Raw genomic sequence first — 26,919 nt, 5'->3', positions numbered from 1 at the left:
GGAGGGGACGGACAGCGCCAGACCTTTGTCCCCGGGGCGGGGGTGGGGGGGCCCATTTTCTGGGCGCAATGCACACATCTGCACCTTAAGAAACTATCTATGCCAGTTCTGGCCTCAGGAACTGCCCTGACTTAACCTTTGTGGGGGGCCCACCAAAGAGGACTGAGGGCTTGTGACCCCGAACCCTAGCCACCTCCCCCTGGGGGAGGAAGACTGGAGTGAGGGGACCCCAGCCTTTTCCAATACGACCCCAAACGTCGCCAGCTCCCGGGTCGAGCTCGCCCCGCGGCGGGCAGGGCCGGGGTGAAGCGGGGCCGCGGCGGGCGCAGTCCCGGTTTCTGCTCCGCGCCCCCGCCGCGCCCGCACCGCCACCGTGAGGCCGAGCCGGGGACGGTGCCCCGCGGCGGCGGCGGTGGCGCCGCGGCTCCGCGCTCCTCTCCGCGCCACCCGGCCGCCGCCGCGCCGGGCACGGGCGGGGGGGGATCTTTTCCCGTTTCCCCCCTTCTTTCGCGCTCTCGCTCCTGTTCAGCGGGAGAGCCCGCGGAGCTTGGGAGGGAGCGAGGGAAGGGGTGGAGGTGGCGGGGGGAGGCCGGAGGGGCGGATCCTGCCTGGGGGCTGATCCCTCCCTCCCCTCGGCCCGGCTCCGTGGCGGCAGCGGCGGCGGCGGCGGCTGCTCCATTCCCCCTCCTCCCCCGGGAGCGGCGGCGGCGGCGGCCGGGCCGGGGCCCCAGTGAGGCCGGGAGGGGGCACGGCGGAGGCCGTGGAAGCCGGCGCGGGAGGAAACCGCGCTCAGTTCCTCAGGCTGCGCCGACCTGCTCTGTGGCCGGCCTGCCCGCGCCCAGGGGCCCCGAACGGCGGGGCTCGGCCGGCGGCTGAGGTAATGGGGGCGGCAGCGGAGCCGCACAGAGCGGAGGCGGGGGCAACGAGGCCTACGAGGCCCAGGGACTGCGCGGGGCAGGGGGGGAAGCAACCGGGGAAGGAGGGAAGCTTCCCGAGCGGGGTGGGGGCGGCGCGAAAGCTCTCCCTTGGAACGAGGGCGGCGGTGGGGAAGGCGAAGGCGGGCGAGGGGGGGAGCTGAAAAGCAAGGACCCCCTCCCGCACCCGCCATCTTGTCTCCCCCCGGTCCTGAAAGCCAAGGCACCAAGCCCCGCCCCCACCACGCTCTCCAATTGGCTGGGTCAGAGGAGGGTTCCGCCCCCCCGTGCCTCACTTGGGTTCCCGGTTCCCCCTCACGGGCAGGTTAGGCAGCCAATAGGCGCTCGCCTCTCCGCCTGGCTGGTTCGCTGGCTCTTGCTTTCTCTGTGTGAGGGTCGGACTCCGCGTCTGTCCGTGGTGCGCTCGCCCTCGACTCTAGGGAGGAGGTGTTATTTTCCCTCCTTTTTCCTTCGAGGGGGTCACGATCCTTCTGAAAGGGGCAGGAGCCTTAGCTGGGATTTTCCCTCGTCTCCGGAGTATCTTGTGTTGGCGTGCAGGGGGTTGCCTGTAATTGCAGAAACTCCTCAGTCTTCGGGGGGTGGGGTCTGGGTGGGAGGGGCGAGTGAGGGGATCACGGGGTGCAGAGAGCATGTTTTGGGGTGCTGGGGGGGTCTTGGGGTGTGTCTGTGGGAGGAGCTCTGTAGGTTGAGAAACTCCCGCCAAAACAGTCGCCTAGACCGCTCCGTGTGGACGAACTCGCCGCGGTGCCCTCAGCGCCCCCCCTTCCAGGGTTTGTCCCCGCGTCCCCAGGCGAGGGCAGGAATGGCGAGTGTCTTGGTGCTTGCTGGGTGGTCGGGAGTCCTGGCGGCCTGGAGGTGGCAGTGGGAAGAGGGGGAGGGGTCTCAGTATGGGTCCCCACCTCACCCTGGAAGGCTGGCTCTGAGGACATGCCATTTGTACGGCGGCTAGTGGGCAAGGGTCTCTGGAACCCGGACAGAATCACTGGGATGGTTTTGTCCCCTTGGCTCCAGATGGGATCTGTGCCTGCCTGCCTGGCCTGGTGCTCAGCCCAGGTTGTTTGTTTGAGCCACACTTTGGGGTTGGAAGAGCTTTTAAATAGGATGTTCACAATACCTAAATATCAAATAACAACCCTTAAGAGGAGGGCTTATGTCCCTCATTTTATTGGTGGAGGATGGAGGTACAGAGACATGAAGAGACTTTCTCCAGGTCACCTAGAGCCAAGATTAGAAACTTGATTGCCCCAAGAGCCTCTTTTTGTACCAGATCATGGCCTCTAGGTGGTGATTTTACCTCCATGTTGAGCAGATGAGAAGATCTGGGTTTGAACTGTAGATTTATCATTTACTAGCTTTCAGTTGAGTGGGTTTCTGAGCTTCTGATTTTTTTGCCCATAAAATTAAGTTGAGGATGTCTATACTGGCTCCCAAAGTAGTTGTGAGGAATACTGAAAGGAAAGGGGCCTTGTAAAAGTATGCTAAATTATCACCACCATCTCCGCTTTATAAAGATGGCAGATCCTGCAACACAGCAGGGAACTCTTTTTTTCCTTGAAGTCCTCTCCCATGGTTCATAGCTTTCTAAGTCTGCCCATACTATGGGGCCTTATATCACTAAGTCTTCATGGTAGTAATGACCTTGATAATTGCCTACCATAGCTCCTTAGGAGCTTATAATCATTCCCTCCATTCAGAAAATGATGTGGAAAACTTTCCGTCTTTCACTTTGCTATACAAGGGTAGACATGATAAACAGTATTTTAGGAGAGGGGGGCTTTTGAGGTGATAATTCGTTGAAGGTTTACATCAGATAGGTATTGCCCTAATTACTTTGGCCTTGGATCCAATGAGGATCCCAGACAGGCCACTTACAATTTCAGTCTTTTGGAGCCATTCCTAGAGCTTGCAGAGTTTCTGCTTGGAAATATACTAGCTAATTGTCTTGGGTGCTGCCTTTTGGAGGGGATATCATGATACTATAGAATGAAGCTCTTGGCCCTCACCTGATAGTCATTTCAGAAGTCCATTCTGGGCTTCTGAATATGTAAGATGGGTTGGGAGTTTGAGCTCAGGACCTCAGGCTTGTTAGGCAGGTGCTCTACCACCAGCTCTAGACCTGTGAAATTTTGATCCTCTGATGGGGGCCAAGTGTGTGTGCAGAATTTGAAATGATGCTGTTTGAATGGATGCTGTTGCAGTGTCCTTCTTCCTCTCCTCCTTCTGGTTTTCCTCTTCATTCTCTTCTTCTCCCCCTTCCCTACTCCCCCTACTTCTTGCCTTGCTGTGTGCCCAGGCTGGCCTTGTGCTCCTGCAGTCCTCCTTTCTCAGTCTCCCGAGTATCTGGGACTATGCACCACTGTGTCCAGCTTGTCTTTTCTGAAGCCTTAAACAGTCTCTTCTTTTTCATAGCTGTCTCACAGCCTTAGGTGTATCATTAAAATATTATAGAATATTAGAATATCAGATATAGCTCCTTGAGGACAGAGATCATTCACCTAGTGCTTATTCAGTGATTGCTTAGGAGTTAGGCATCCCCTCTAGAAACTGGAGATACAGTAGTGAACAAAACAGGCAAAAGTTCCACCCTTTCTTCCCCTCCACCCATGAGGCTTATATTCTATTGGAATGAAGCTAGCAATAAACATAGTAAATAGGTAAATTACATAGCATGGTAGTAAATGGGTTACAGAAAAAAAGCAGGATGAAAGGTCCATTGTTGGTGGAAGAGAGGGATTTGCAATTTTAGTTAAGATGGCTAACTTTTTTTTTTTTGTGGTACCGAGGGTTGAACTCTAGACCTTGTGCTTGCCAGACAGGTGCTCTACCACTTGAACCACATCCCCAGCCCATTCTAGGTAGAGTAATCAGAGAAGGTCTTACTGAGAAATGATGTTTGTGGAGACATAAAGAGGGTAAAGCTTTGTGGATGCTTGAGAGGCATGTTCAGGCAGAGGGAACAAACAGTCCTCTCAGTGGCCACTTGGAAGGGTGAAGAGGAACACACATGCATGGACACCTAGCTCACAGTTCCTGGCCTTCTCTCCTTAGGTCTGTCTCCTTGGTTCCCAGGTGCCATGAGGAAGCCTCGTCGGAAGTCACGGCAGAATGCCGAGGGCCGGCGTTCCCCGTCCCCCTATAGTCTCAAGTGTTCACCCACCCGGGAAACCCTGACCTATGCTCAGGCCCAGCGGATTGTTGAGGTAGACATTGATGGACGCCTGCATCGAATCAGCATCTATGACCCACTCAAGATCATTACTGAGGATGAGTTGACTGCTCAGGATATCACTGAATGCAATAGTAACAAGGAAAACAGTGAGCAGCCTCAGTTCCCTGGCAAGTCCAAGAAACCCTCATCCAAGGGCAAAAAGAAGGAATCCTCCTCCAAGCATACATCTGGCACCTCCTTCCACCTCCCACAGCCCAGCTTCCGCATGGTGGATCCAGGCCACCAGCCAGAAGCACCCCCACTGCCCGCTGCCTATTATCGCTACATTGAAAAGCCACCTGAAGACCTGGATGCAGAGGTGGAGTATGACATGGACGAGGAGGACCTCGCCTGGCTGGACATGGTGAATGAGAAGCGGCGAGTAGATGGACATAGCTTGGTGTCAGCAGATACTTTTGAGCTGCTGGTGGACCGGCTTGAGAAGGAGTCATACTTGGAGAGTCGCAGCAGTGGGGCCCAGCAGTCACTCATTGATGAAGATGCTTTCTGCTGTGTGTGTCTGGATGATGAATGCCACAATAGCAATGTCATTCTCTTCTGTGACATCTGCAACCTGGCTGTGCATCAGGAGTGCTATGGTGTGCCCTACATCCCTGAGGGACAATGGCTATGTCGTTGCTGCCTGCAGTCTCCCTCTCGGCCTGTGGATTGTGTTCTCTGCCCCAATAAGGGTGGCGCCTTCAAACAGACCAGTGATGGGCACTGGGCTCATGTAGTATGTGCCATCTGGATCCCTGAAGTCTGCTTTGCTAACACCGTGTTCCTGGAGCCTATCGAAGGCATTGACAACATCCCACCCGCCCGCTGGAAGCTAACTTGCTATATCTGCAAGCAGAAGGGGCTGGGTGCAGCAATCCAGTGCCATAAAGTGAACTGCTATACAGCCTTCCATGTAACATGTGCACAACGGGCTGGGCTCTTCATGAAGATTGAGCCCATGCGAGAAACCAGTCTCAATGGCACCATTTTCACTGTGCGCAAGACTGCCTACTGTGAGGCCCACTCGCCACCAAGTGCTGCCACTGCCAGGAGGAAGAGTGACTCCCCCAGAAGCCTCAGTGAGGCTGGGGATGAGGATGGATTGAAGGAGGGTGGTGGGGAGGAGGAGGAGGAAGAAGAAGTGGAGGAGGAGGAGCAGGAAGGCCAAGGTGGGGTGGGCAGCCCCCTCAAGGGAGTGCCCAAGAAGAACAAGATGAGTTTGAAGCAAAAGATCAAGAAAGAGCCAGAGGAAGTGGGACGAGACACAACCTCCACTGTCCCCATGGTCACTGTCCCACAGATACCCTCTTACAGGTGAGCCTGCCCAAAAGGTCTCTTTAGGGACTCATGGTTTCCTCTTGGTTTTTGGTCTTGGCCCTGGGCCAGGCCTTCCCCAAATATGGTTTATGGATGTCTCTTCTCTGCCCCCCCAAAATAACTTCTCCTTAAGAGCCTGGGCTCACCTAGCCTGTTTTGTGGTTTTTGATTTTTCCCTCAAAGTAATGTTTCCCCTTTGATTTAGGGTGAAATATAATGCTTAACTTGCTTAGAAACTCAGGTGACAGGATATCTAAGGCAGTGTTTTTCAACAGGGGAATAAGTGGCATTTTTTTTGGACAGAATAATTCTTCCTTGTTAGAACTGTCCCATGTATTTCTAGCTGTTTAGCATCCCTGGTCTTTGTAAATGCAAGTTGCATCCTCTCTCATTGCCTGATCTTTGTGACAACCTCAAATGCTCCCAACAGGTTTCCAAAACCCTTAGGAGGATAGGACTATTCCTAATGGAAAACCATTGTGTCAAGGACTGACACATCTTCTGTCCAACAAGCTCTGTCCTGATGAGGACTTCGTTTAAGAAAGTTGGTGATATGGGGAGAACATTTTATTCCTCCTCTTGAGAAACTTTGGATTTAGGAGAAAGTTTAGCTGTGTAATTGAGCCATCTAGGCTCCTACTGAGCCTGTAGGGAGATCATTGGATCTGTGTTGAGCTGTCAGTGAGGTAGCTGGAACTGTTGGAGGATGGGGGGATCTTGGCAGGGGAGCAAGAACTGGGGAAGATTTTGCATCAGAGGCCTGTCTCAAGGGTGGTTTATGTTAAAAAGTATACAGTGTTACAGCAGGAAGGAATCTTGGAAATTGTTCATCTAATGTAGTCCTTGCACCTTCTTCCACATCCCCAGATAAAGAAACCGCAGCCACAGGAGGTAAAGTTGTTCACTCCTTTTTGATTTAATGAGATATTTATTGAGCACTTATTATATGCCACATCCTGTTCTAAGGGATGGGACCAGGTGGAAAGCCACATATCCTGCACAATAAGCTGGGGCTTGTGATGCCTCTAGGCTGTGTTCTTGCTGTTTGTCTCTCTTGATGAGAGATAAAGATTAGGGGTAAAAGCAGTATTGGAAGGTAGTGGGGAAGGACTTGTGTGCTGGGAACAGGCAGCAGACTTGCCAGACTAGAAGGAAGACATGAGAGTAAGATCAGCATGGGAGGCTCTTGTGAGCCACAGCCCACATTAAAATTTCAGTGACTTTGAATGTCTTCTGGACATGGAGTTGCTCTAGGCTGCCTCTTTTCTGGGGTAAGTGGGTCTGTGCTTAGTCCCCATCTGTAGAGTAGCTGTGCCTTGGGGCTGCACTCTGGTTTTATGTCTGTCCTAGACACCTCTCCCAGGAACCAGCTCTGCTGGCTAGAACAAACCTTCTGTCACTTAGTTTTTGTGTGACCTTTGGCAAGTTGCTTGAATATTTATTTGTAAATAAACCCACCACATAGAATTATGAGAAATAAGTGAGAAAGTACAAGTAAAACACTTAGCACAGTGCCTGGCAAATAGTAAGCGCTCAATAAATGGTGGCTACTGCTACTGCTGCTATGTCGTTGTTCTTTTCCCTACCTGCACAAGTGCTATTGGGATCCTCCATAGCCAAAAGGTTGTAGAGGGAGGGGACTGCCTGCAGGTGGGCAGGTGTGCTTGGCATGGGTGTTGGTCGGGATCTGTCCTTTGGGAAAAGGTCTAGGTCTTGATTTTGTAAGCTTGGCTTTGTAGGAATGTCTGAGTGTGGAGCTGAACAGGGTCCAGGTAAGCAGTGTCCTGGCCACCAAACCCATCCTTGCATTAACCACACTTAGCTTCCTTTCAGTGGAGCAGAGGGAAGAGACAAAGTAAAGGAAATACCACAGGAGCACTGAGGCCTTGCTTACTCTGTATATAACCAATTTGGGAATGTACCTGGTATAACAGAGAGATAGATTCAGATCCCACCCAGGACCATCATCTTACCAGCTTCATTAATCACTTTGACAATTCATTAAATCTCTGTTTCTAAACTGCTTTTATAACCTGGGAACACTGTTACTCCTCTTACAGTATAGGTATTAGGATAGATTGTAGGCACTCACTATATTCTTTTTCTAGCCCTGCCCCGCCCCCCCCACCCCCCAGTGTTACTGGTTTCAAACTTGACCTTAAGACTTCTCTTGTAGGTAAACTAAGTTTTCAGAGCCTCCATTCTCTTACACAGTTAAAGCCAATGTTTTCCATTTGGTTCAAAATTAGACAGTATTGTTAGAATACTGCGATTTTCTTCATTGTTACTACTTGGCAGTATAGAGTATTGGACTCAGGGCCTCATGATTGCTAGGCAGGTGCTCTACCACTTGAGCTATGCCCACAGCCCTACGATACTAAGATTTTTTTTTAATGACAAGCCACAGGTTAGCTGGGTGTGGTGGTACATGCCCATAATCCCAGTTACTCAGGAGGCTGAGACAGGAGGATCCTGAGTTCCAGGCCAGCCTGGGCAACATAGTGAGACCCTGTCTCAAAACAAACAAAAAAACACAGGTCAAACAACTCTTTGAGAGGTTGCATTTGGCTCAGAAAGCAGTAACCTCATGCATTCCTACTGGTTTTCCTTTCAGCTTGATTGTGTACCCCCCCACACTCCCCCCAAATCTGGTGGGCTCCCCAGTCACAGGAGGCAGGAAATAGTGGCCACATTGCCCACAGCTTACTTACGTTCCTGTTCATTTTGTTGACTTTGTCAGGAGGGGGTGGGAGTGTTGGTGCACAGGCCTGTTTCTCAGATAATGCCTGGAATGAAGGCGTCCAGGACAATAAGAAATAGGGGTTCTAGGAGAGGGTTCTTTAGGATATCAGGGCTACCAAAGAGAGAGGTAGAAAAACAAGTAAAATACCTCTTGCTGAATCTGAGCTGCTTAACTCTGCTATCCTTTTCCAGGCCTTCTTTGAGGTGAGGCATTTGGCCACTTTATTCCGTCTTCCTCTCTAAGATTCAGAAATGAACCAGGGTCTGGATAGGATACGAAGGCTATAATCTGGGATGCCCACTGACCCTGTCTTTTACTTCTCTATGCCTCTACTTAAGGTTGAACAAGATTTGTAGTGGTCTCTCCTTTCAGAGGAAAAACCAATTCATGCAGAGGCTTCACAACTACTGGCTGTTGAAGCGGCAGGCACGGAATGGTGTCCCCCTCATCAGGCGCCTGCACTCCCACTTACAGTCCCAAAGAAACGCTGAGCAGGTAGGTGTAGTGGGTTTGGAGGCTTGTGGGAGGGAGGTGGAAAGTGAAGGGGCTAGGGACAGGACTGGCACCCCTCCTGTGATCTCTGCAGAACCTTTGCCAATAGAGGGTTACGCGTCTGGGTGGTCTATCCCAGGAGCAATCTCTAGCACTACAGAGATCTGACAGCAGCCCTTTCAGGATGGGGGAGGCTTTACTTAGCAAATTCTAGGGAAGAGTGGAGAGCTACCCCCACTTCCCATGTATGTGGGAGAAAACACTCCAGATGCGGCAGAAAGGAAGAAATGGGCTGAATGAGCCAATTCACATGGCGTGAGTAAAGAAAAGGTGCCCTTTTCAGGAGATTATATTGCTATCTGCCAAAGAAAACTGTGTCAGAGTAAATATACAAATTTATAATCTTACGTGTGCACAACCTCTCCAATTGTGGTGTTAGCCATTATTACCTGGAGTTGCTACATGTTTAATGTCTTCTAATTTCCCTTCCATTAAATTTTAATTTGGTTTTCTTTTTCTTAGTTTTTTTTCTCTATGCTTGCTCCATTATTTCTGTCTTTAAATCTCCCCACACTGCTGCTCCAGAGAAACAGAAAGTCTCCCACCACCTCCGTGGGACTGGGATTTGAACTCAGGGCCTCACACTTGCTAGGCAGGCACAGAAAGTCTTTACACAACTGGTGTCTTGAGCATTCGCTCCTATCTCACATTTACATTTTGCAACTAAGCTCCAGTAGGACAAACTTGGATTGGATGCTCCTTGAGTCTTGTGGTTTATCAGAAGCCTCCCTACAACATCAACAACCTCTTCCCAGCATGTCTTCTTCAGATTCTCACCTTACTGTCCACTGGGCTGCATTTGACATTTCCGAGTACTGTGTTTGTAGCACCATTTCCACCTCTTCCATCCCTCTGACTGCAATCTGTGCTGATCCCACTTCTCACACCTTGACGGTAATATTCCCTGCAACTTTGCTGCCTGCTTGTTTGTTTATAGAACATGTCCACTGTCTTCATTTCAGTTTATAACTGTGTGACAGTAGCTTCAGTTTTTTCTCTTATTCTCATCCATTTTTCTGCCCTGTTTCCCTCTGGGATGCTTCTATGTGGATGCTGTTACCTTTAACTCAGATATTGGAAACTGACTTATCTTTCTCTCAGTAAACTTATTTCCCCCATTTTTTGCCATAGAACCCTTCTCCCTCTTTAGCTCATCTCAGCAGTTCCCCACCTTAGAGTTACTTTTGACTTTTGACCATTATGAGTCGAAGTTAATCAACCCCTAAGCTCTTTGGGGGAATTTATCGGTATGACCCTTTGTCTCCATTCTTACAGCTACTCTGCCTTAACCTCAGCAATAGCATTCTAGCCTCTACATCTTTCTTTGCTCTACAACTGAAGTTGTAAAACATGCCATTTCCCATTCTGTTACTTCTTTTTCCAGAATGTACCCTCCTTTTCCAGCAAGGTCAGGTCCAGACTCTTGCATGGCATTTGAGGCTTCTTGTCATCTGGATCATAGATCTTCATGACTTTTGTGGTTCTCCAGCTTCTCAGCTCTGGTCTACCCACTTTGCTTACTAAGCAAAGAATCATGAATTCTGCCTCCACATTTCTGCCCCCTCTGGTCTGGGCTGTTCCAGAATTCCAAAAGAGGGCTTTCATATGATCATGTCTACCATTGTATGTAAAGCTGTCATGAGACTGCTTCCCTCAGGAAACCTTCCCTGACCTAACCTCTACCTTCCCAGACCCTGTCTCTAGTTTGTGTCCTCTCAGCATTTAATGTTTACATTATCAGTTTTTTTATGCTAATATGTGCTCATGTTTCAAATCCTAGGTCACTTCTTTTCCCCAACAACTAGAACTTCTTCTAGGATAGGAGTCATAGTTTTTTGTTGTTGTTTTACCCAAATATTTTCAAATCTCTTAATATAAGCTAATAGTAAGAACTTGACTTTGTTTTCTAGCCAAGTCAAAGCTCTAGGGTGAGATTTTTTCCATCCCTGAGGTTATCTATTACTTTTCTAGCACTGAGGGCCATAGCTCATCCCAGGTATCCCTGGAGAAGGTGGAAGCAGTCCCAGATCCCTTTCCATTAGGGTTCTGCTAAAGAAACAGGTTGGGAAGTGCAAGAGAACGGCATGGTGGGGAAGGGCTCTCACGGGGAAAGAGTAAGATTCCTTTGTGGTGAAGCTCCATGAGGCTTGAACTGGGAGAGCACTTTGGGAAAGAAGTCCTCAGCTCCTCCTCTTGTCCACTGCAGCGAGAGCAGGATGAGAAGACTAGTGCAGTGAAGGAAGAGCTGAAATACTGGCAGAAGCTCCGGCATGACTTGGAGAGGGCACGGCTGCTGATCGAGCTGATTCGCAAGAGAGAGAAGCTCAAGCGGGAGCAGGTAAGGAGGAGCTCCCAGCCCTTGGGCTCTTCTTCAGGGTCTCGTTCTCCTGCTCTTAAAGTGGTGTTGGGAGACTCAGAAGCCTCTGCTGGTGTCAGCTTTCTTTTTGCCCCTCCTGCCCAGTTCTATGGGCTCCAAGATCAGCCTACTCTGTATTGGTTGGGTGATACTGATAGCTTCTACATTTTGGAGTTCAGCTCATGTGGCCCCAAGCCTAAGCCTAATCTATGCCTGGACCCATAGTTTTTGATTCAAGAATTTTTGGAGGGAGGCTGACCTTGAGTATTTTGAAAAACTTCTTGGGTCTTTCTAATGGGCATTGCCATTTGAGAACCTCTAGCCTGTGCTTCTCACTTGGCTCTTAAACATTGATGGTTTTTGAATCATTTAAATTCCAACCCCCAGTTCAAGGAGATTCTAAGCCCCAGAACATGGGGATGTTGAGGTAGATGATGCAGCACAGGGGTTTAAGAACATGGGCTGTGGTACCAGACTGGGTTTAAATCCTTGCTCTGCTACTTAGCTACCTGTGTAACATTAACCAAATTGCTTAATGTCTTAATATTGCTGTTTCTTCATCTATAATATGAGAGTAATAGAGTCTACAGCATAAGGATTCGATGACTTTGTATTTGTAAAAAGAGCTTAGAACAGTGCTTGTCACATAGTAAGGGCTACAGAAGTGTTAGCTGCTATCATCATCATTATTATTGATACTCTTTATTCATATTATTGATACTCTTTATATTCATTAACTGAATGGATGACAAGCCAAAACTGTTCTCTTTGGTCCAGGAATAGCAGCTGTTACTTGCCTCCTTCAGAGGTTCGGATATAAAATGTTCTTTTCTTTCTCCAGACCCTACATGACTGGTCAACTCTTGCACAAGCTCTTCTCTAGTAGACCAGTAGTCTGAGATTCCACTTCTAGTCCTGGGTAGCTTTTGCCATATTCAGTGTAGCTGACCATGGGGACATCTCAGGACCTTCTCTATGGGTTCAAACTGTCAGTACTGTCCCAGCCTCAGTCCCACAGCTGAGCTGATCGTCCTGGCTCTGGGGAAGCAGGCAGGCTTGTTTGATGGGAGCCAGAGATGGGAACTTTTCAGAGTCTAATCTGTGTCTACCCAGCATGTTAGGGCACATGGGAAATAACATTTGTACAGCATATCATTGTAAAAATAGGAAGCTGCTGCTTGAGGGGTGAGCCTGGAGGCTCTGGTCACCCCAGACACTAAAAGTGCTGATGGAATTGGTATCTCAGCACATTTGGTGGAAAATACAATTTTATTAGTGTATTCCTTAGACTAAGTCCGACCCGGGTTCAAACACCTTCTCTGTTCTTTTCTAATCAGGTGACCTTAGACTACTGACTTCATCACATTGTCTGCAAACCTCAGGTTCCATATGTGTAGGATGGGGAAAATAATTTCTCCATCAGAGTTATTGTGGTGATTAATAGAGAAGCAATGTGGCATAGTGGTCACAAACACTCACTGTGGGACCGGACTGTCTAGGTCTATATCCTAACCCTGCCTCTGCTCTGCAGTATGACTTTGGACCAGTTACTTAGTCCCATGCCTGTGCTTCCTCTTTGTAAAATACCTTATCTGTGCTTACTTCATATACTCAGATATGTCACATAAAATATGAGAACATTACCTGGTACTTAGTATGGATTATAAAAGTGTTAATTATTATAATAATTATTACTATATGTTTTTGTATGGTGCTTGATGTATAGGAAACATTCACAAAATGATAATTACTTTATTCTGTTTTCTGTTGCTATAATAGAATATCACAGACTGAGTAATTTATGAAGAAAATAAATTTATTTGGCTTACAGTAGGATTCTGGGAAGTCCAAGGGCATGGTAGCAGAGTCTGATGAGAGCTCTTGTGCTGCATTATTTTCTCGGTAAAGTGGAAGGGGGAAGCACGTGTGGGAGAACTTAAAGCCACTCCCATGAGTAATAAGCCCACTCTCGTGAGGACACGAGAACATTCATGACAATGGTGCCCTCATGACGTAAACACCTCCCCACACTCCCACATTGGGAATGAAGGTTCCAGCAACTTTTGGGAGATATTAAACCATAGCACTATTGGTATAATTATTCCTAGATTGAGGGTTGGGTGATAGCTCCTCATGTATTGGTCAGGGTAGCGTTGTGTGAAAATCTGTTGTATACCATTGACGACAGTCAAGTTATGGATAAGTTCCAGTGCCTCTTTAAAGGGGTTCTGATTGCTCCCCACCTCTCCTACAGGTCAAGGTCCAGCAGGCTGCCATGGAGTTGGAGCTAATGCCATTCAATGTTCTGCTGAGGACAACGCTAGACCTGCTGCAGGAGAAGGATCCCGCACACATCTTTGCTGAACCTGTTAACCTGAGTGAGGCAAGTTTCCCACACCCCTCAAGCAACAAACCTGTCCTGAACTGAAAACAGAGTCTGAGTAGGCCAAGAGGGGGTTGGGTCACAGGATGTACAGAACTGAGGGTGGGGGTGTATATGGCAAGGCCAGTAGACTTGTCCATGGTGAGGCATCAGGGAGGAGATCAGGGTGGGCCAGGCCTGGAGGCTCTGAGGGAGCTTGGTATGGCCAAACCAGAAAGTGGAAAGGCTAAGAGTGCCGGTGAAGGGTGCGCCTGTTTGGCTAGTAAATGGTTGTTGTAATTGTACAGGTTTTATATGTTTAGGTTCCAGATTACCTGGAATTCATATCCAAGCCAATGGATTTTTCTACTATGAGGCGGAAGCTGGAGTCCCACCTGTACTGCACCTTGGAGGAATTTGAGGAGGACTTTAACCTTATAGTTACCAACTGCATGAAGTATAATGCTAAAGACACAATTTTCCACCGAGCAGCTGTCCGCCTGCGGGACCTGGGAGGGGCCATCCTGCGGCATGCCCGGCGGCAGGCAGAGAACATCGGCTATGACCCCGAGAGGGGCACCCACCTGCCCGAATCACCCAAATTGGAAGATTTTTATCGCTTCTCCTGGGAAGACGGTGAGAAGCCTGGGTGGGTGGGGAGGGGAAGGACCAAGAAGAGGCACAAGGACAGGGCCCAAAGAGCCAGGGATCAGGGCAGGCCTTGGAAGTGTAGAGTAGACTCCAGAAACAAAGCTGGGGATAGGCTCAAACTGGGATCTACCTGCCTGAAGCTGAAATAATTCCAAGGGTTAAAGTTTAACCTGTACACTGAGCACTTCTTGAATAGTAGAAAAGGAGTAGTTATCTGTATGGAAAGCTAAAGCCTCATCAGGAGTCTTCTCCTAGATCCTTTATGTGACATTGGGACATGGAGCCAGGGGAGTGTAATGCTGGTGTGAGCATGGCTCATTCAGAAGAGTTCAGGTGGAGTACCAGAAAAATAGAATATCTCCGAGTCCCACACTCTGCCTGCCCCTGCTCTCTGCTTGTCAGTGGCAGCAGCCATTAGTCATTCAGACCCGGGGATTGCCAAGCTGCCTCGTGCCTGCTCCACAGAGCCCATAATCACAACTGTGAACTGCTTCCTGCAGATGTTTCCCATATTCTGACCTTGTCCCTGTGGCTGCCTTCCGCACAGCAGTGTTACAGGGCCAAAGCCCGACGGTGACGCTGCTGGAAGCTACCGGCCCAGGCATTCCAGGAGTATATTTTGCATCCCAAGAATTCAGCCTCTTTCTCTTGCCCTGGGCCAGGCAGGTCCTTCAGCCTCCTCTGTCCTCCCTTCTCCCTGGCAGTGGACAACATCCTCATCCCAGAGAACCGGGCGCATTTGTCTCCAGAGGTGCAGCTGAAGGAGCTGCTGGAGAAACTGGATCTGGTGAGCGCCATGCGGTCTAGCGGGGCCCGCACCCGCCGTGTCCGCCTGCTACGCCGGGAGATCAATGCCCTTCGGCAGAAGCTGGCACAGCCACTGCCACCACCACAGCCACCATCACTGAACAAGTCAGTGTCCAATGGGGAGCTTCCAGCAGGGCCCCAGGGGGATGCAGCTGTGCTGGAACAGGCACTACAGGAGGAGCCAGAAGACGATGGGGACAGAGGTGAGAGAGAGTCACAAACAGGCAGAGTGCCGAGGGGGTTAGGCTGAAATCTCTTGGGAGTGTCCTTCCCCAAGATTAAGTCTGACCCTGTGAGCAAGCAAAAGCTCTCGGAAGGGTCAGACTTCCATGTCATGCTGAGGGAGAGAATGGTACTCAACATACTGCCTAATCTTTAGGACCAAAGTTTATCTGTCAGAATAGATGTTGGCTATTGTATTGGACGGGGCTCCTGGGGGCCCCTGATGGGGGTATTTAATTTCTGGATTGTGGGAGGAGGTTCAGAGAATTTCAGGTGCTGAGCCCAGCAGCTGTTTCCTAGCCAGTTAGGAAGTATTAAGTGTTCTGCACCTGATATGGCCAGTGTGCATTCCAGTTAAATGTCAACCTGTCTTCTACTTCTGTGTGAAGAGGCTCTTAGAGCAGGTCAGGTTGGGTGGGGGTGTGGTATAGCAGAGAACTAAAGACCCTTAGGCTTATTCCAAGGAGAGAGGCCAGACTGCAAAAGGCAGCTGTGGAAGTGATTGTCAGAAATACAGGAGCCTTGCAAGCTGAGCTGCTTCCCATCCTTCCCCTTCACTGAGAATTGTCTACCATGTACCTCTTCTTGGATCTGAGCCTAAGGCTTGGGAGGACCTGTCACTCACACAGTCTGGAAGGTTGGGCATTGTCTCTAGCAGGTAAGGCCCAAACTGCAGAGCATGGCCCATTTCGTGTTAGATTGGCAGAGAACAGGAATGTAAATGAGAGGTCACATTTGGCATTAGAGGGCTTTGTGTCCACTGATGATTCTTCCCAACTCAAGTGGCAGCCTCCTGTATCCCACTTCTGCGCTGTGGTAAGGCAAAGTCATACCTAGTAGACCAGCTGCCACAGGACCACCTGGAGGGTTTCATAAGAACAAATTCCCAGCCTCACCTCCCAGAGATTGAGATAGCGAGGTCTGTTCTGTGGATAAGTCTCAATTTTTGAGTTTCATGGTGAGCAGAAATGCTTGGGAACCACTGATTTAACTTGGTCTCGTTTCCCACATCTGTGAACTTATTCTTTGTGCCTGTTCTTGCAGTCACTTGGGCGATGTGAAACAAAATCAGTGACAGATGAGAAAACACTGAGTCTAATGAGAACTGCAGACCTCTAATCTGCCCAGCTGCAACTTGATGTAATTCTTGATTAAGCAGCTGGCTTTCTCAGGTATAGAGTGAAGTATGAAACCCTCACTTCATTAGGCTTACCTGGTAAACTTTTAAAAAAGTACCCTGTCTTTAGAAATTTGGTTTTATTTGGTCTTTGTTGTGACATAGGCGTTAGAATTTTTAAGAGACTATCTAAATCAATTTCTACACGTAGACAGAGTTGAAAACTACTAGTATCAGCAAAACGTAATCTTACTTTCTCTTTGCCTTAGATCTAAGACCAAGGATGCATTCTTTTGTTCTTTTCCCTCTAGTATGTGTCTTGAGTCCTATAATCACCCATACTTTTAGTCCTTGGTTATCAGTGTCAGTGTCTGGCTTATAAGAACAGACTGTCTCTAAAATGTTCAAGCAGGTTCTCTTTTTCTCTAACAGATGACTCCAAACTGCCTCCCCCACCAACCCTGGAGCCCACTGGGCCTGCACCTTCCTTGTCTGAGCAAGAATCCCCTCCAGATCCCCCTACTCTGAAACCCATCAGCGATAGCAAACCTCCAAGTCGATTCCTAAAGCCCAGAAAGGTAGAAGAAGATGAGCTCTTGGAAAAATCACCTCTGCAGCTAGGGAGTGAGCCTTTGCAACGCTTGCTCAGTGACAATGGCATCAATAGACTGTCTCTTGTGGCCCCTGACACCCCTACTGGTGCTGCTTTTAGTGGTGTGGGTCGCCGCACATCAGTCCTCTTCAAGAAGGCCAAGAATGGGGTTAAACTACAGAGGAGCCCAGACAGGGCCCTGGAGAATGGTGAGGACAATGGTGTGATGAGCTCTCCCACCTCTCCAGCCAGCATTGAGGATGAGCGCCATTCTCGAAAGCGACCAAGGAGCAGGAGCTGTAGTGACAGCGAAGGGGAGCAGTCCCCCCAGCAGGAGGAAGAGACAGGTGACCCTGCCTGTGACTTCTCTTGCTACCTCTCATCTGCTTTCCTGCTTTGCCTTGCCAGCCAGCACCTTCCCCAATTGGCCGTCTTCCTAATGGCCTCTGTTGACCCAGTAGTATCATTAAGGGTTTCTTAGCCAGTTGAGTCTGGCATATGAATAGTGGCCTGGGGAAACAGGCTTTGGACAGGTATTTTCAGAGTGCTAGATTGTATCTGGAGCTGTCTTTAAACCTGAGGGGAATGTAAAGTTGTATAATGGTAAAATGGTTCCAACCTTTGCTTCGCTCTGGAGTATGGTTAGAAATTGGATAGATGGGAAGTAGAAGCCCTCACAGCAAGGTCATGTCTGTGGATGACCAGACAGTGCTGTTTGCCTCTGAAGGCTCCTTGCTATAAACAAACCTTTCATACATACTGAATGTGAATAGCATCCTCCACAAGTAAGAAGATACTAGCTTTACTTCACAAAAGGAGGGACCAATATTTCAGGGCCCTTCTGCCCATTCCAGGAATGTCTAGGCTGCTGTAGTCCTGAAAAGTCCCCCTCCTCACCTTGGACTAGCTCTGCTAGATACCTGAGGATGTGGTTGACTCAAAGCCCTTATCCTACCCCAGCTTCTCCTGACACCATCCCAGAAGATTGAATGCCAGCTGGGTGATGGGAAGGGCATGTGAGTGTTTATCTGAAGAGCAAGGTGGGTGAGCTCCTCAAGAGGCAGAAAAGACTCCCTAATAATCGAGGTTTGAAGTTTGAAGCATAGCCAGGGACAGGTGAGCCTACCAGTGTGGGAAAGTCTTCAATTTTCCTTTGTAGCCAAAGGATAGTAGCCAGAGTCAGTTGGGTACTGCATTTTCCTTAAAGTAAAAGTACAGTCTTCTCATTGCCTGAGCCAACAGTGTTTTTCCAAACCTTTATCTCTTTCAGCTTCTCTCCACCACCCAACACCCATTTCCCACAGGGGAGGAGCAGCCATCCTATCCACCCCTCACTGAACCCTGCTGAGGCTGCTGCCTCACTCTGTGGCATGTGTCAGGAGAAGAGGGGGATTCTGCACTCAGGCTTACTCTGTGTATCCTTGGCAGGTGTGACCAATGGCTTTGGAAAACACACTGAAAGCGGGTCTGACTCGGAATGTAGTTTGGGTCTCAGTGGAGGACTGGCATTTGAAGCTTGCAGGTAAGAACACTTGGCCCCCAAAGCTTTGTCAGCAGTTCTGCCATCTCTCCCTTCATTCTCCATTCAGCAGCAGATTGAACTTCCTTCTCATCTCAGTTCCCATCCCTGCTATTTCCTGAGGCCCCTGTAACTCTGAAAGCTCCTAAGAACCAGGGTGAACTTTGACTCTCAGATCTGCTCTATGAGAAGAGGTTTGGTGCTGGTGCCTTACATGGGTTGTGGAGCTGAATCTTTGTTGCCCAATTTAGTTAACATTTGAGCTAGTCCCCCATGAGACAGACAGACAGACAGACACACACACACACACCCCAGCTTGTTACAGGCACGGTTTTGCCTAGGCCCCTTGCAGGGGTTCAGACTCAGGGACCTCCTGCATGCTAGGCCATTACTCTGCCACTGAGTTATGCTGCTAGCCTTGGTTAGCCCTTGGTTTTTTTGAGTCAGGGTCTTACTGTGTAGCTCAGGCTGGCCTTGAACTCACAATCCTCTTGGCTCAGCCTCCCATGTGCTGTGATTATAGGCATGTACCACCACACCTGGTACCCATAGCAATGGCCTCTTCAGAGGTTCAGTATAGGAATAAGGAGTAAGCACACAGAAAATTTAGAATTGCCTTTTATTAGACAAAAGGCCCCAGCTTGTCCACATCCTTTAGCTGAGAAGGGATTGGCTTCTTTTGTCATTCTTCAACCTAAAAGAAGGGTTTCTGAGACCAGAACCTTAAAGTTTCTTTTAAGTACAATTGTTTATTGAGTTGCTTCTCTGTGTTTTGCATTCCACAAGACCCCAGGGAGAGTGGGACTCTTGGAAATGAGAGAACCTCAGTGCCACAAAAGGAAAATGACTAGTCTCGAAAGTTGATGTCATGGCCCCACCACAGCTGCTGAATAGATCCTAGGTTCAGAGTGGGAGAAGGAAAGGTCCCAGCAGCACCAAAAGCTAGTGTCTGTGTTTGAAGTACTTCCAAGGCAGGTTGGGTGTACTATTAGGTACTTCCTCTACCCTGGCTCTGGGCTTGTGGGAGGCTGTAGGGACCCCCCACCCCCAGCTATTCTTTGGCCCTGTACTGGTTTCCCATTTTCGTTCCTTTGAGATTTTCCTCCCCACAAATCCTTAAAATGCCCTAGCTCTTTCTGTCTGCTGTGGCCTTCAGAAATATAGGAAAAGTAAGTGGGGGAAAAACACAGTTAGTAGGATAGGGAGCGCAGAGATTTCAGACTCTTAGAAGATGCTTACAACCTGCTCTCAGATTAGAATTTCTGCCTTCCTTTAAAGATAAGATGTTTAAGGTGAGTGATCCTAGCACTTGGGTGACTAAGGTAGAAGGATCATGAATTTGAGACCAGCCTGGGCTACACAGCAAGACCCTGTCTCAAAAACAAAACAAACAAGCAAGAAGGAATCAATAAAAGAGAGAAAGAGAAAAATGCCTAGAAGGCCAGTTCATTGGGATTGAGATAGGAATGAGGTCATTCAACTACCCCCTTTCTAGCCTTTGACTTAAGGCAGAAGGTGTACTAGTCTTGCTCCATGAAGGGAAGGGCACTTTTCCCACCTATGAGTCACAAGAAGCAAGTCAGGCCACATGATGGTTAGCCTGCCAATTCAGGCAGTGTGTGCTTCTCTGTAGAACTACAGTCTAATGTCACTGATTTTTCTGGGGCTCCTGCTTGATATAGGAGCAATGCCCTTGGAAGGCATTTTGTCTTTAACTCAGTGTTTTGCAGTGAAATTTCAGAGTTTGAAATGGGAAATTCATAGGCTCCAAATGCAAGATTTTTTTCTCTTCCTTTTCTCTCCACTATGCCAGTAAATATGTAAAGGATGATCTATACTGAAATTATATAATCCCAGAATTAGAAGTAACCTTGAAAGAACTGCTCACGAACCCATTCCCCACTCCCTTTTCCCCATCTTTCCTTTGATTTATCTTTTCTTTGGCTTTCTGAACAGGTTGGAGCTGCATCTTCTTTGTATAGGTCACTAATCCAACTATTGATAACTGAGCACTTTCTGTGTGCCAGGCACTGTTGTAAGCACAGATAAGGCGTCTGTCCTTGTGGAGTTTATCTTCTAGAATGGGAGATAGAGGTTGAACCAGTAAACAAGACAATTATAGATTGGGTTGCCTTCTTAGACCTGGGTCACTTGGACAGAGGACTGAAAATGCAGGTCAGGGTGAAATCCATTGTGCTTTTCTCTGCAAATTGAAGACGTAGACCTCGTTCTGGTGTTGCATCCTATGTTATTGAGTTCTTTGTCAGAGCTCAGCATTCCATAGTGCAATAGTCATAGTTTGTATACCTCAAGTAAGACTTTAAAATGTACTTATGGTCTTCCGTGTAACAATTACAACTGCCATTCACTGAGTACCTGGTATGTGCGGTAATGAGTGCTTTGTGTGTATTAACTCCTTAAATTCCATTAGCATGGCAGGGGAAACACTTCTTTCAGAGAAGTTAAATAACTCGCTCAAGGTTGCAAAACTAATGAACCTGAGTAATGTCACTCCAGATTTATATCTTTTAGTGAATTTTCTGTATATTTAAAAATGTCTCCTTAGATTCAGGATGTGAACTTTGAGAGACTTTTTTTTTAAGAAACTTTTTTTTTTTTTCAGTTGGGGTTTGAACTCAGGGCCTACATCTCAAGCCACTCCAGTAGGTCTTTTTTGTTACGGGTTTTTTCCAGATAGGGTCTCACAAACTATTTGCCCGGGCTGGCTTTGAACCACAATCTCCCTGATCTCTGCCTCCTGAGTAGCTAGAATTACAGGCATGAGCCACCAGTGCCTGGCAAGAGACTTTCTTAATAAAATTCCTAAAACCTTACATCTGTACAAGTCCTCAAATCTGTAAGCCCATTGACAGTTTATTTTAGGGTGGCTAGGAACTGAATCCTAAATATGAATTGAGTTTCTGCCTCCCTTCTTCCAACAGGTCCTAATTTTGACTAGCAAGAATAAAACTTCCAGGGCCGGGGTCATGGCTCAAGGGTACAGTGCATGCCTAACAAGCGTGAAGTTGAGTTCAAACCTCAGTATAGCCAAAGAGAAAAGAAAGAAACTTACTGAAAGATTATGATTCTTGGGTTTTGGCTAAGTAAAGTTTTCTTAGTATAAAGATAAAGTCAGTTCTGCCTCAGTAAAACTGAGTATCATGCTCTCCAGCCATTCCACCTGGCTCTTACCCCACCCATCCTAAGCATGTCTACATTTTTACAGATTGTCAGCCTATCTTTTAAGCTTTTTTTTTTTTTCTTTTTAGAACTTAGGGCTTTTTACCTCCTATGCCAGCTCTCTACTGCTTGAGACACACCTTCCAGGCCTTATGCATTTTTTAGTTGAAAAATTACATAGCAGTAATATTTTTAAAAGTTTGAGTGGAAAAAAGGCCTAGATACATCACTCACCCAGAAGTGCTCATCTTGTTTACGTTAGATTGCATGGTTGCTATTTAAAACCCTGGTGCCTGAGTGGGCCTCAGTTATATCATTGACCTGTCCTGCTCTTCCCCCAAATTTGCTTATTACCTTCTAGGTTTTGTCTAATATGTATTTTACTTCTTTGCAGGAGTCATGTTTTAAAAAAATGGTCTGCTTTCTACTTTAAAAAAATCCATCTCTATCCAAGAAAAACTTCACACATAAACCATTGGGAAGTGAGAAGTAGACTTTTTTTTTTTCCAATTTAAAAATGTCTTTTCTAATTTTGGAAGTAAGATATGTCCATTATAGGACACTTGGAAAAGAGGCAAATTTTTGTACCTCAGTATAAATTGGTTTCTGGAGATGAAGCATGTGAGCCACAGAGTAAGGAATTCTAGGCAGATGTGACATAGCTTCTCATGGCAAGGCTGCTGAGACTCTGGAAGGATTGACAAGAGACTGAGGTGACCTTTCCTCTGGATAAGGGCCTCCTTCTATGATCAGTTCTTCCACATGAATGAAGTTCCTGGAAACCTGCTGGTAACACCTAGATCAGAAGTGTCATGGCAGCCTCCTGCTGCTTATCACATGTTATGTTCTTACACTGACTGTAGAAAGAGGAGCAAAGTAAACCTACCTCATATACATCTTCAGCCTAGGCTGTATTGTGAGTGGGAAGTCATGGGATGGGAGGGGGAAAAAAAAGGGGGTCATGGCTTAGTATGAATCTTTAAGTGGTGTTGAGTTAACTGTCCTCCCTGTGGGCTCTTGCAGCTCCATTCCTATCAGAGATAGGAATACAGGAGTAGGTGTAGCCCTTAAAGCTGCTCACATTTCACCCCTCTTTCCTTGCTCTGTGTGCAGTGGTCTGACGCCCCCCAAACGCAGCCGTGGGAAGCCAGCCCTATCTCGAGTGCCCTTCCTGGAAGGTGTGAATGGAGACTCCGACTACAATAGCTCAGGTGAGGAAGGCATTCAGGCAGAGCTGGGGGGGCCAGGCCTTCCCCAGGGCCCTCTGTGTGGGCTGTTGCACTGTTGGAGCTCAGAACCAGGTAGCTTGTCCCTGAGCTCCCCAAACCCTTAGGCACTGGCCAGAGAGATGGCCCTTTTTCCTATGCAAGTCATATTTAAAAAAGAAGAAGAATTTATCTTAAATCTGAATAGGTAGTACATGCCCATGGTACCAAAAGGGTATCTAATGAGAGCCAGCGCTCCCCTTCCTGAAACACCCACTGCTAGCATTCTTTTGTGTCTTTCCAAAGCTAATCCATGCATATACAGGCCAAAACCTATGCATATAATTGGGAGTAAGAAGCCTAATAGACACATGTTCCTCCAAGCCATTGCTTTTCCCCAGAGAGTCCTACACCTTGGAGATCCTTCTGTGCCTTGTCTTGAATTCCTACTGTCCCATTATATAGGAATACTCTCATTTTCTTAGCTAGCCCTCTAAAAATGGACACTTAGATTGTTTTCACTTATTTGTTGCATCATCAGTATTGCACTGAGACCTTATGTGTACATAGATTATTTTGTGTTCACAGTGGGTGTCTCTATAGAAATGAAATTGTTGGATTGAAGGAGGAGTATGTTTATAATTTTTATGGGTATTGCCTGTCTGTGCTCAATAGAGTAATCAGTGATAGCTTGTATCAGTGAATCTCACACCTAGCTCTGTTGTTTTATGGGTCTTGTCTCTTTACACTAGTGAAATAAAGGACAGGGTAGGGCCAGGAGGAGAGGAGAAGCCTGTTGTGGTACTCAGATGGAACAGGTACAGAGCTGGCTATTCTCTGAGCTCATCCTTGTCAAGCCCTGTGTCCTCTGGATGTCCTGTCTTTGAAGTTCCCATCTAACACACAAGCTACAGGGCTTCTCTTCTCCTCTTTCCTTTACCCAACTGATTTCTTAGCATCATTTTCTTTCTCGTATGTGTGTTGATGGATGCATGCATGCCTGTGTGTTTCATTACTTTTGTGTGACTGTCAGCACCCAGAAGGCAGGACTCATGATGAGATTAATTTGTAAATCTAAACCTGAAACCAGGAGTGAATTGGCACGCTTTGTGCTTCTGGTGGTGACACTTTGTTCTTGCTTTAAAGACCCACATACTTCAAATGATGGCAAAAAAGATTTAAAAAGGAAACTAATCTCGCATAGTCCCATCATCTTAACACGGTTGTCTTCATTTCTCTGTGTTGCCTTCTGTTTATCTTATCATTTTAGGTACATTTTTAACAGTACCAATCTAAAACACACACACTTTTGTATTCTGCTTTTTAAAAAACTGTTATCTCATACTTTTTTCATGCTAGCACATAATATTTATGCATCTCATATTATTGGAACAAGGTACCAACAATGCTTTATAACTGAAACTAGTCTACTGCTCAACTTCAGGTTATCTTCAACTCTTAACATTACATAATGTGGTAAGCCCACATTTTTGTTCAAAATCCTTTTATTCATTTTTAAAGTTGTTTTTCTTAGAATAAATTGCCCAGGGAGGAACTTACTGGAGCAGATGGCTTATATATCTTTTAATGGCTCCTGAGACACACCACCAGATTACATTCCAAAAAGATTGAGCTGATCTGCAGTCTCATCAGCAGTGTGTAGCTGAACCAGCTTCCACTCAGCCTACCTCTTCAACATTGGACTCTACCTGCTTGTTTGTTACTGCTATTGACTCTCTGGAGTCAAACAGTACATCTTTATTATCTTAATGTATTTTTTAAAATTATGAATGAGAGTGATAATTTTTCCATAGAAATTTAATTGTCACTCTGTGAGATTTAGGCCTTTTTCCTTGGTTGAATAAACAGTCGCGTCCCTATTCCCAATTCATAGATGTGGAGAGGGAAAGGGAGGTTCTTGTGTTCAGAAGCATTTGTGAGAGGTGGGAGCATGGCTCAAGTGCTAGAGTGCCCGCCTAGCAAGCTCGAAGCCCTGAGTTCAAATTCCAGTGCTGAGGAAAAAAGAAGAGCATTTGTGGAGTACCCATGCATGCGTCTCATGCACCAGGTGCAAAAGAAAATAAGCTGAGATGTGGTGCCTGCTCCAAACTGGTCACCAAGTGTAAGGTTCTGATAAAAGCAGATTACAGATGCCACACACCTGTAATCCCAGCACACATGAGGCCGAGGCAGGAGGACCAAGGGTTTGAGGCCAGCCTGGGCTACATAGTGAGTTTAAGACCAGTCTGAGCTACATAGTGAGACCTTGTCTCAAAAAAAACCAAGGGCTAGGTGTGTTGCTTGGTGGTAGAATATTTGCCTAGTGTGTTAAAGGCTCTGGGCTTGACCCTAACACCACAAAAAAAAAAAAAAAAAAAAAAAAATGGCAGGGATACATAGGACCTGCGCACTTGCTTGACTCTGCTGATTGCTTTGTAGCCAGGTGACATGGATGGCCCAGTATGGGCCAGAAAATTCATTTAGCAAATGGTCTTATTTAGGATGTCCTTCCCAGGCAGTTTTTCCATGAAGTCTCTCCATCAGGAGAACTCCCCACTAGGGGGGCCAGGCAGTGGCATAAGTCTCTGCCCAAGCTGGGGTATGACCCTTCTCCCTGAGGCCCTAGAGATGAAGCAGTTATATTATTCCCAGGGAAAGCCATCCTAGTATTCAAGTTCAGAGGTTGGTAAACTATGGCCTGCTGCCTGTTTTTATATGGCCCAAGAGCTAAGAATGGTGTTTACATTTTTAAATGGTTAAAAAGAAAACCAGAAGATGAATGATAACTTATTATAACATGAAAATCACGTGAAATTTACATTCAGTGTTCAAAGTTTTATTGGTACACAGCCATACTCGTTTGTAGATTGTTTATGGCTACTTTCATGTTATAACTGCAAAGTTGAACAGTTGGGACAGAGACCACATGGCCCATAAAAACCTGAAATGTTTACTATTTGGCCATTTACAGAACTAGTTTGCCAACCCCTGATCCAGTGTAAGATCTCCTAAGGAAAGTATAGGGAAAAGGAAGAAGGGTGGAGGGGATGTTGCTGACTCACCCTGGACTGCCCCAATCAAACGGAAGCTACAGGCAGGGCTTTGGGGCACCATTCCAAGTCCCCTTTGGGCGCTGTCTCCTCCCCTCCCCCACCCCCAGGCAGAAGCCTCCTGATGCCCTTTGAAGACCGCGGAGACCTGGAGCCCCTGGAGCTGGTGTGGGCCAAGTGCCGAGGCTATCCCTCCTACCCTGCCTTGGTGAGTCTGCCCCAGACCCCACCCTCCTACCCCCTCCCTGGGCGGCTCTGGCCCCTGCCTTGCCTTGGGGGCTTATCTGATTGGATAAAGCCAGCAGAGTGTGATGGGAGTCTGGGTGCATTTAGGTGCAGAGGGACGGGGCATTTTACCCCAGCCAGGGTGGGGTGAATCAGCAAGGGTCCCAATGGGAGCACTTAAAATAGGCTGAAAGTATGTAGATAGAGACTAGGGTTCTTAGGGTATTTAATAGCATTTTTTTATTTGCTTATGTGTAAAAGTAATATATACTTAGTGTAGAGATTTAAAATGCTGCCAATAATATTTAGATATTTTATTAAACATCTGTCATGGCTAAGTCCTTGAAATACTGAGGAAGGTACAGTTATTCCTGTTTCGTAGGGAAGAGAACAGGACCGTTACCTGTGCATGGTCAGCCAGCTAATAAGTGAAAGAGTTGGAATTTAAGCTCAGGACTCAAAATTTGTGTTTTGTGTTCTGAACCACTGAGTTCAAAATCATGCACAGTCCTGTCAATTCAGGAATAACTTGGTGTGCATCCACTCAACCTTTTTTTAAAGAATGCATAAATATGCATATCTGTGAGAGAGACTTTCCTCTGTTTTTAACCTCTGTTTCACTGAACAGCATACCATGAATATGCACGTCTTAGGCTATTAAAACATTCTTCATCACGTCACTTTTAACGACTGCATCATCCTCAGTTGTATTTGTGTACCATATTTTAATCATTTTCCTAACTGCTCATTTAGATTGAATTTTTCTGTGATAAGCAGTTGGCAGTAAATGTCATTGTAGGGTCACCTTTGTGTACATCTGATTATTTCTTTACATTGAATTCTTAGGGGTGTTCTGGGGGCAAAGTCTATACAAAATT

The 26,919-nt window shown here is 47.2% G+C and overlaps 1 protein-coding gene and 1 pseudogene across 4 annotated transcripts in view; both read left to right on the top strand.

The window, feature by feature from the left end:
• Positions 1 to 653: 653 nt before the first annotated feature.
• The window catches only part of Brpf3 (bromodomain and PHD finger containing 3), a 32,914-nt gene continuing 6,648 nt past the window's right edge, over positions 654 to 26,919 (top strand). The window contains exons 1-11 of one of the 4 annotated variants that reach the window (XR_002212735.2): positions 655 to 877; positions 3,984 to 5,457; positions 8,542 to 8,698; positions 10,962 to 11,093; positions 13,366 to 13,494; positions 13,797 to 14,109; positions 14,829 to 15,134; positions 16,703 to 17,209; positions 18,291 to 18,384; positions 22,675 to 22,772; positions 25,931 to 26,024. Coding sequence is in view for 3 of the 4 variants with exons in the window: in XM_020168903.2 (XP_020024492.2) it covers positions 4,010 to 5,457; positions 8,542 to 8,698; positions 10,962 to 11,093; positions 13,366 to 13,494; positions 13,797 to 14,109; positions 14,829 to 15,134; positions 16,703 to 17,209; positions 18,291 to 18,384; positions 22,675 to 22,772; positions 25,927 to 26,024 (3,282 nt within the window). In the remaining variant the exon portion in view is untranslated. Of the gene's footprint in view, positions 878 to 3,983; positions 5,458 to 8,541; positions 8,699 to 10,961; positions 11,094 to 13,365; positions 13,495 to 13,796; positions 14,110 to 14,828; positions 15,135 to 16,702; positions 17,210 to 18,290; positions 18,385 to 22,674; positions 22,773 to 25,926; positions 26,025 to 26,919 lie in introns of all 4 variants that reach the window. The other 3 variants (XM_020168903.2, XM_020168902.2, XM_074082330.1) reach the window with 3 other exon arrangements.
• On the top strand, positions 22,379 to 22,495 carry LOC141410633 (small nucleolar RNA SNORA51; annotated as a pseudogene).

Source organism: Castor canadensis, chromosome 8, assembly GCF_047511655.1.
Source record: "Castor canadensis chromosome 8, mCasCan1.hap1v2, whole genome shotgun sequence".
NCBI lineage: Eukaryota > Metazoa > Chordata > Mammalia > Rodentia > Castoridae > Castor > Castor canadensis.
The sequence above is the reverse complement of the archived record's forward strand: the minus strand, read 5'-3'. Positions and strand labels throughout refer to the sequence as shown.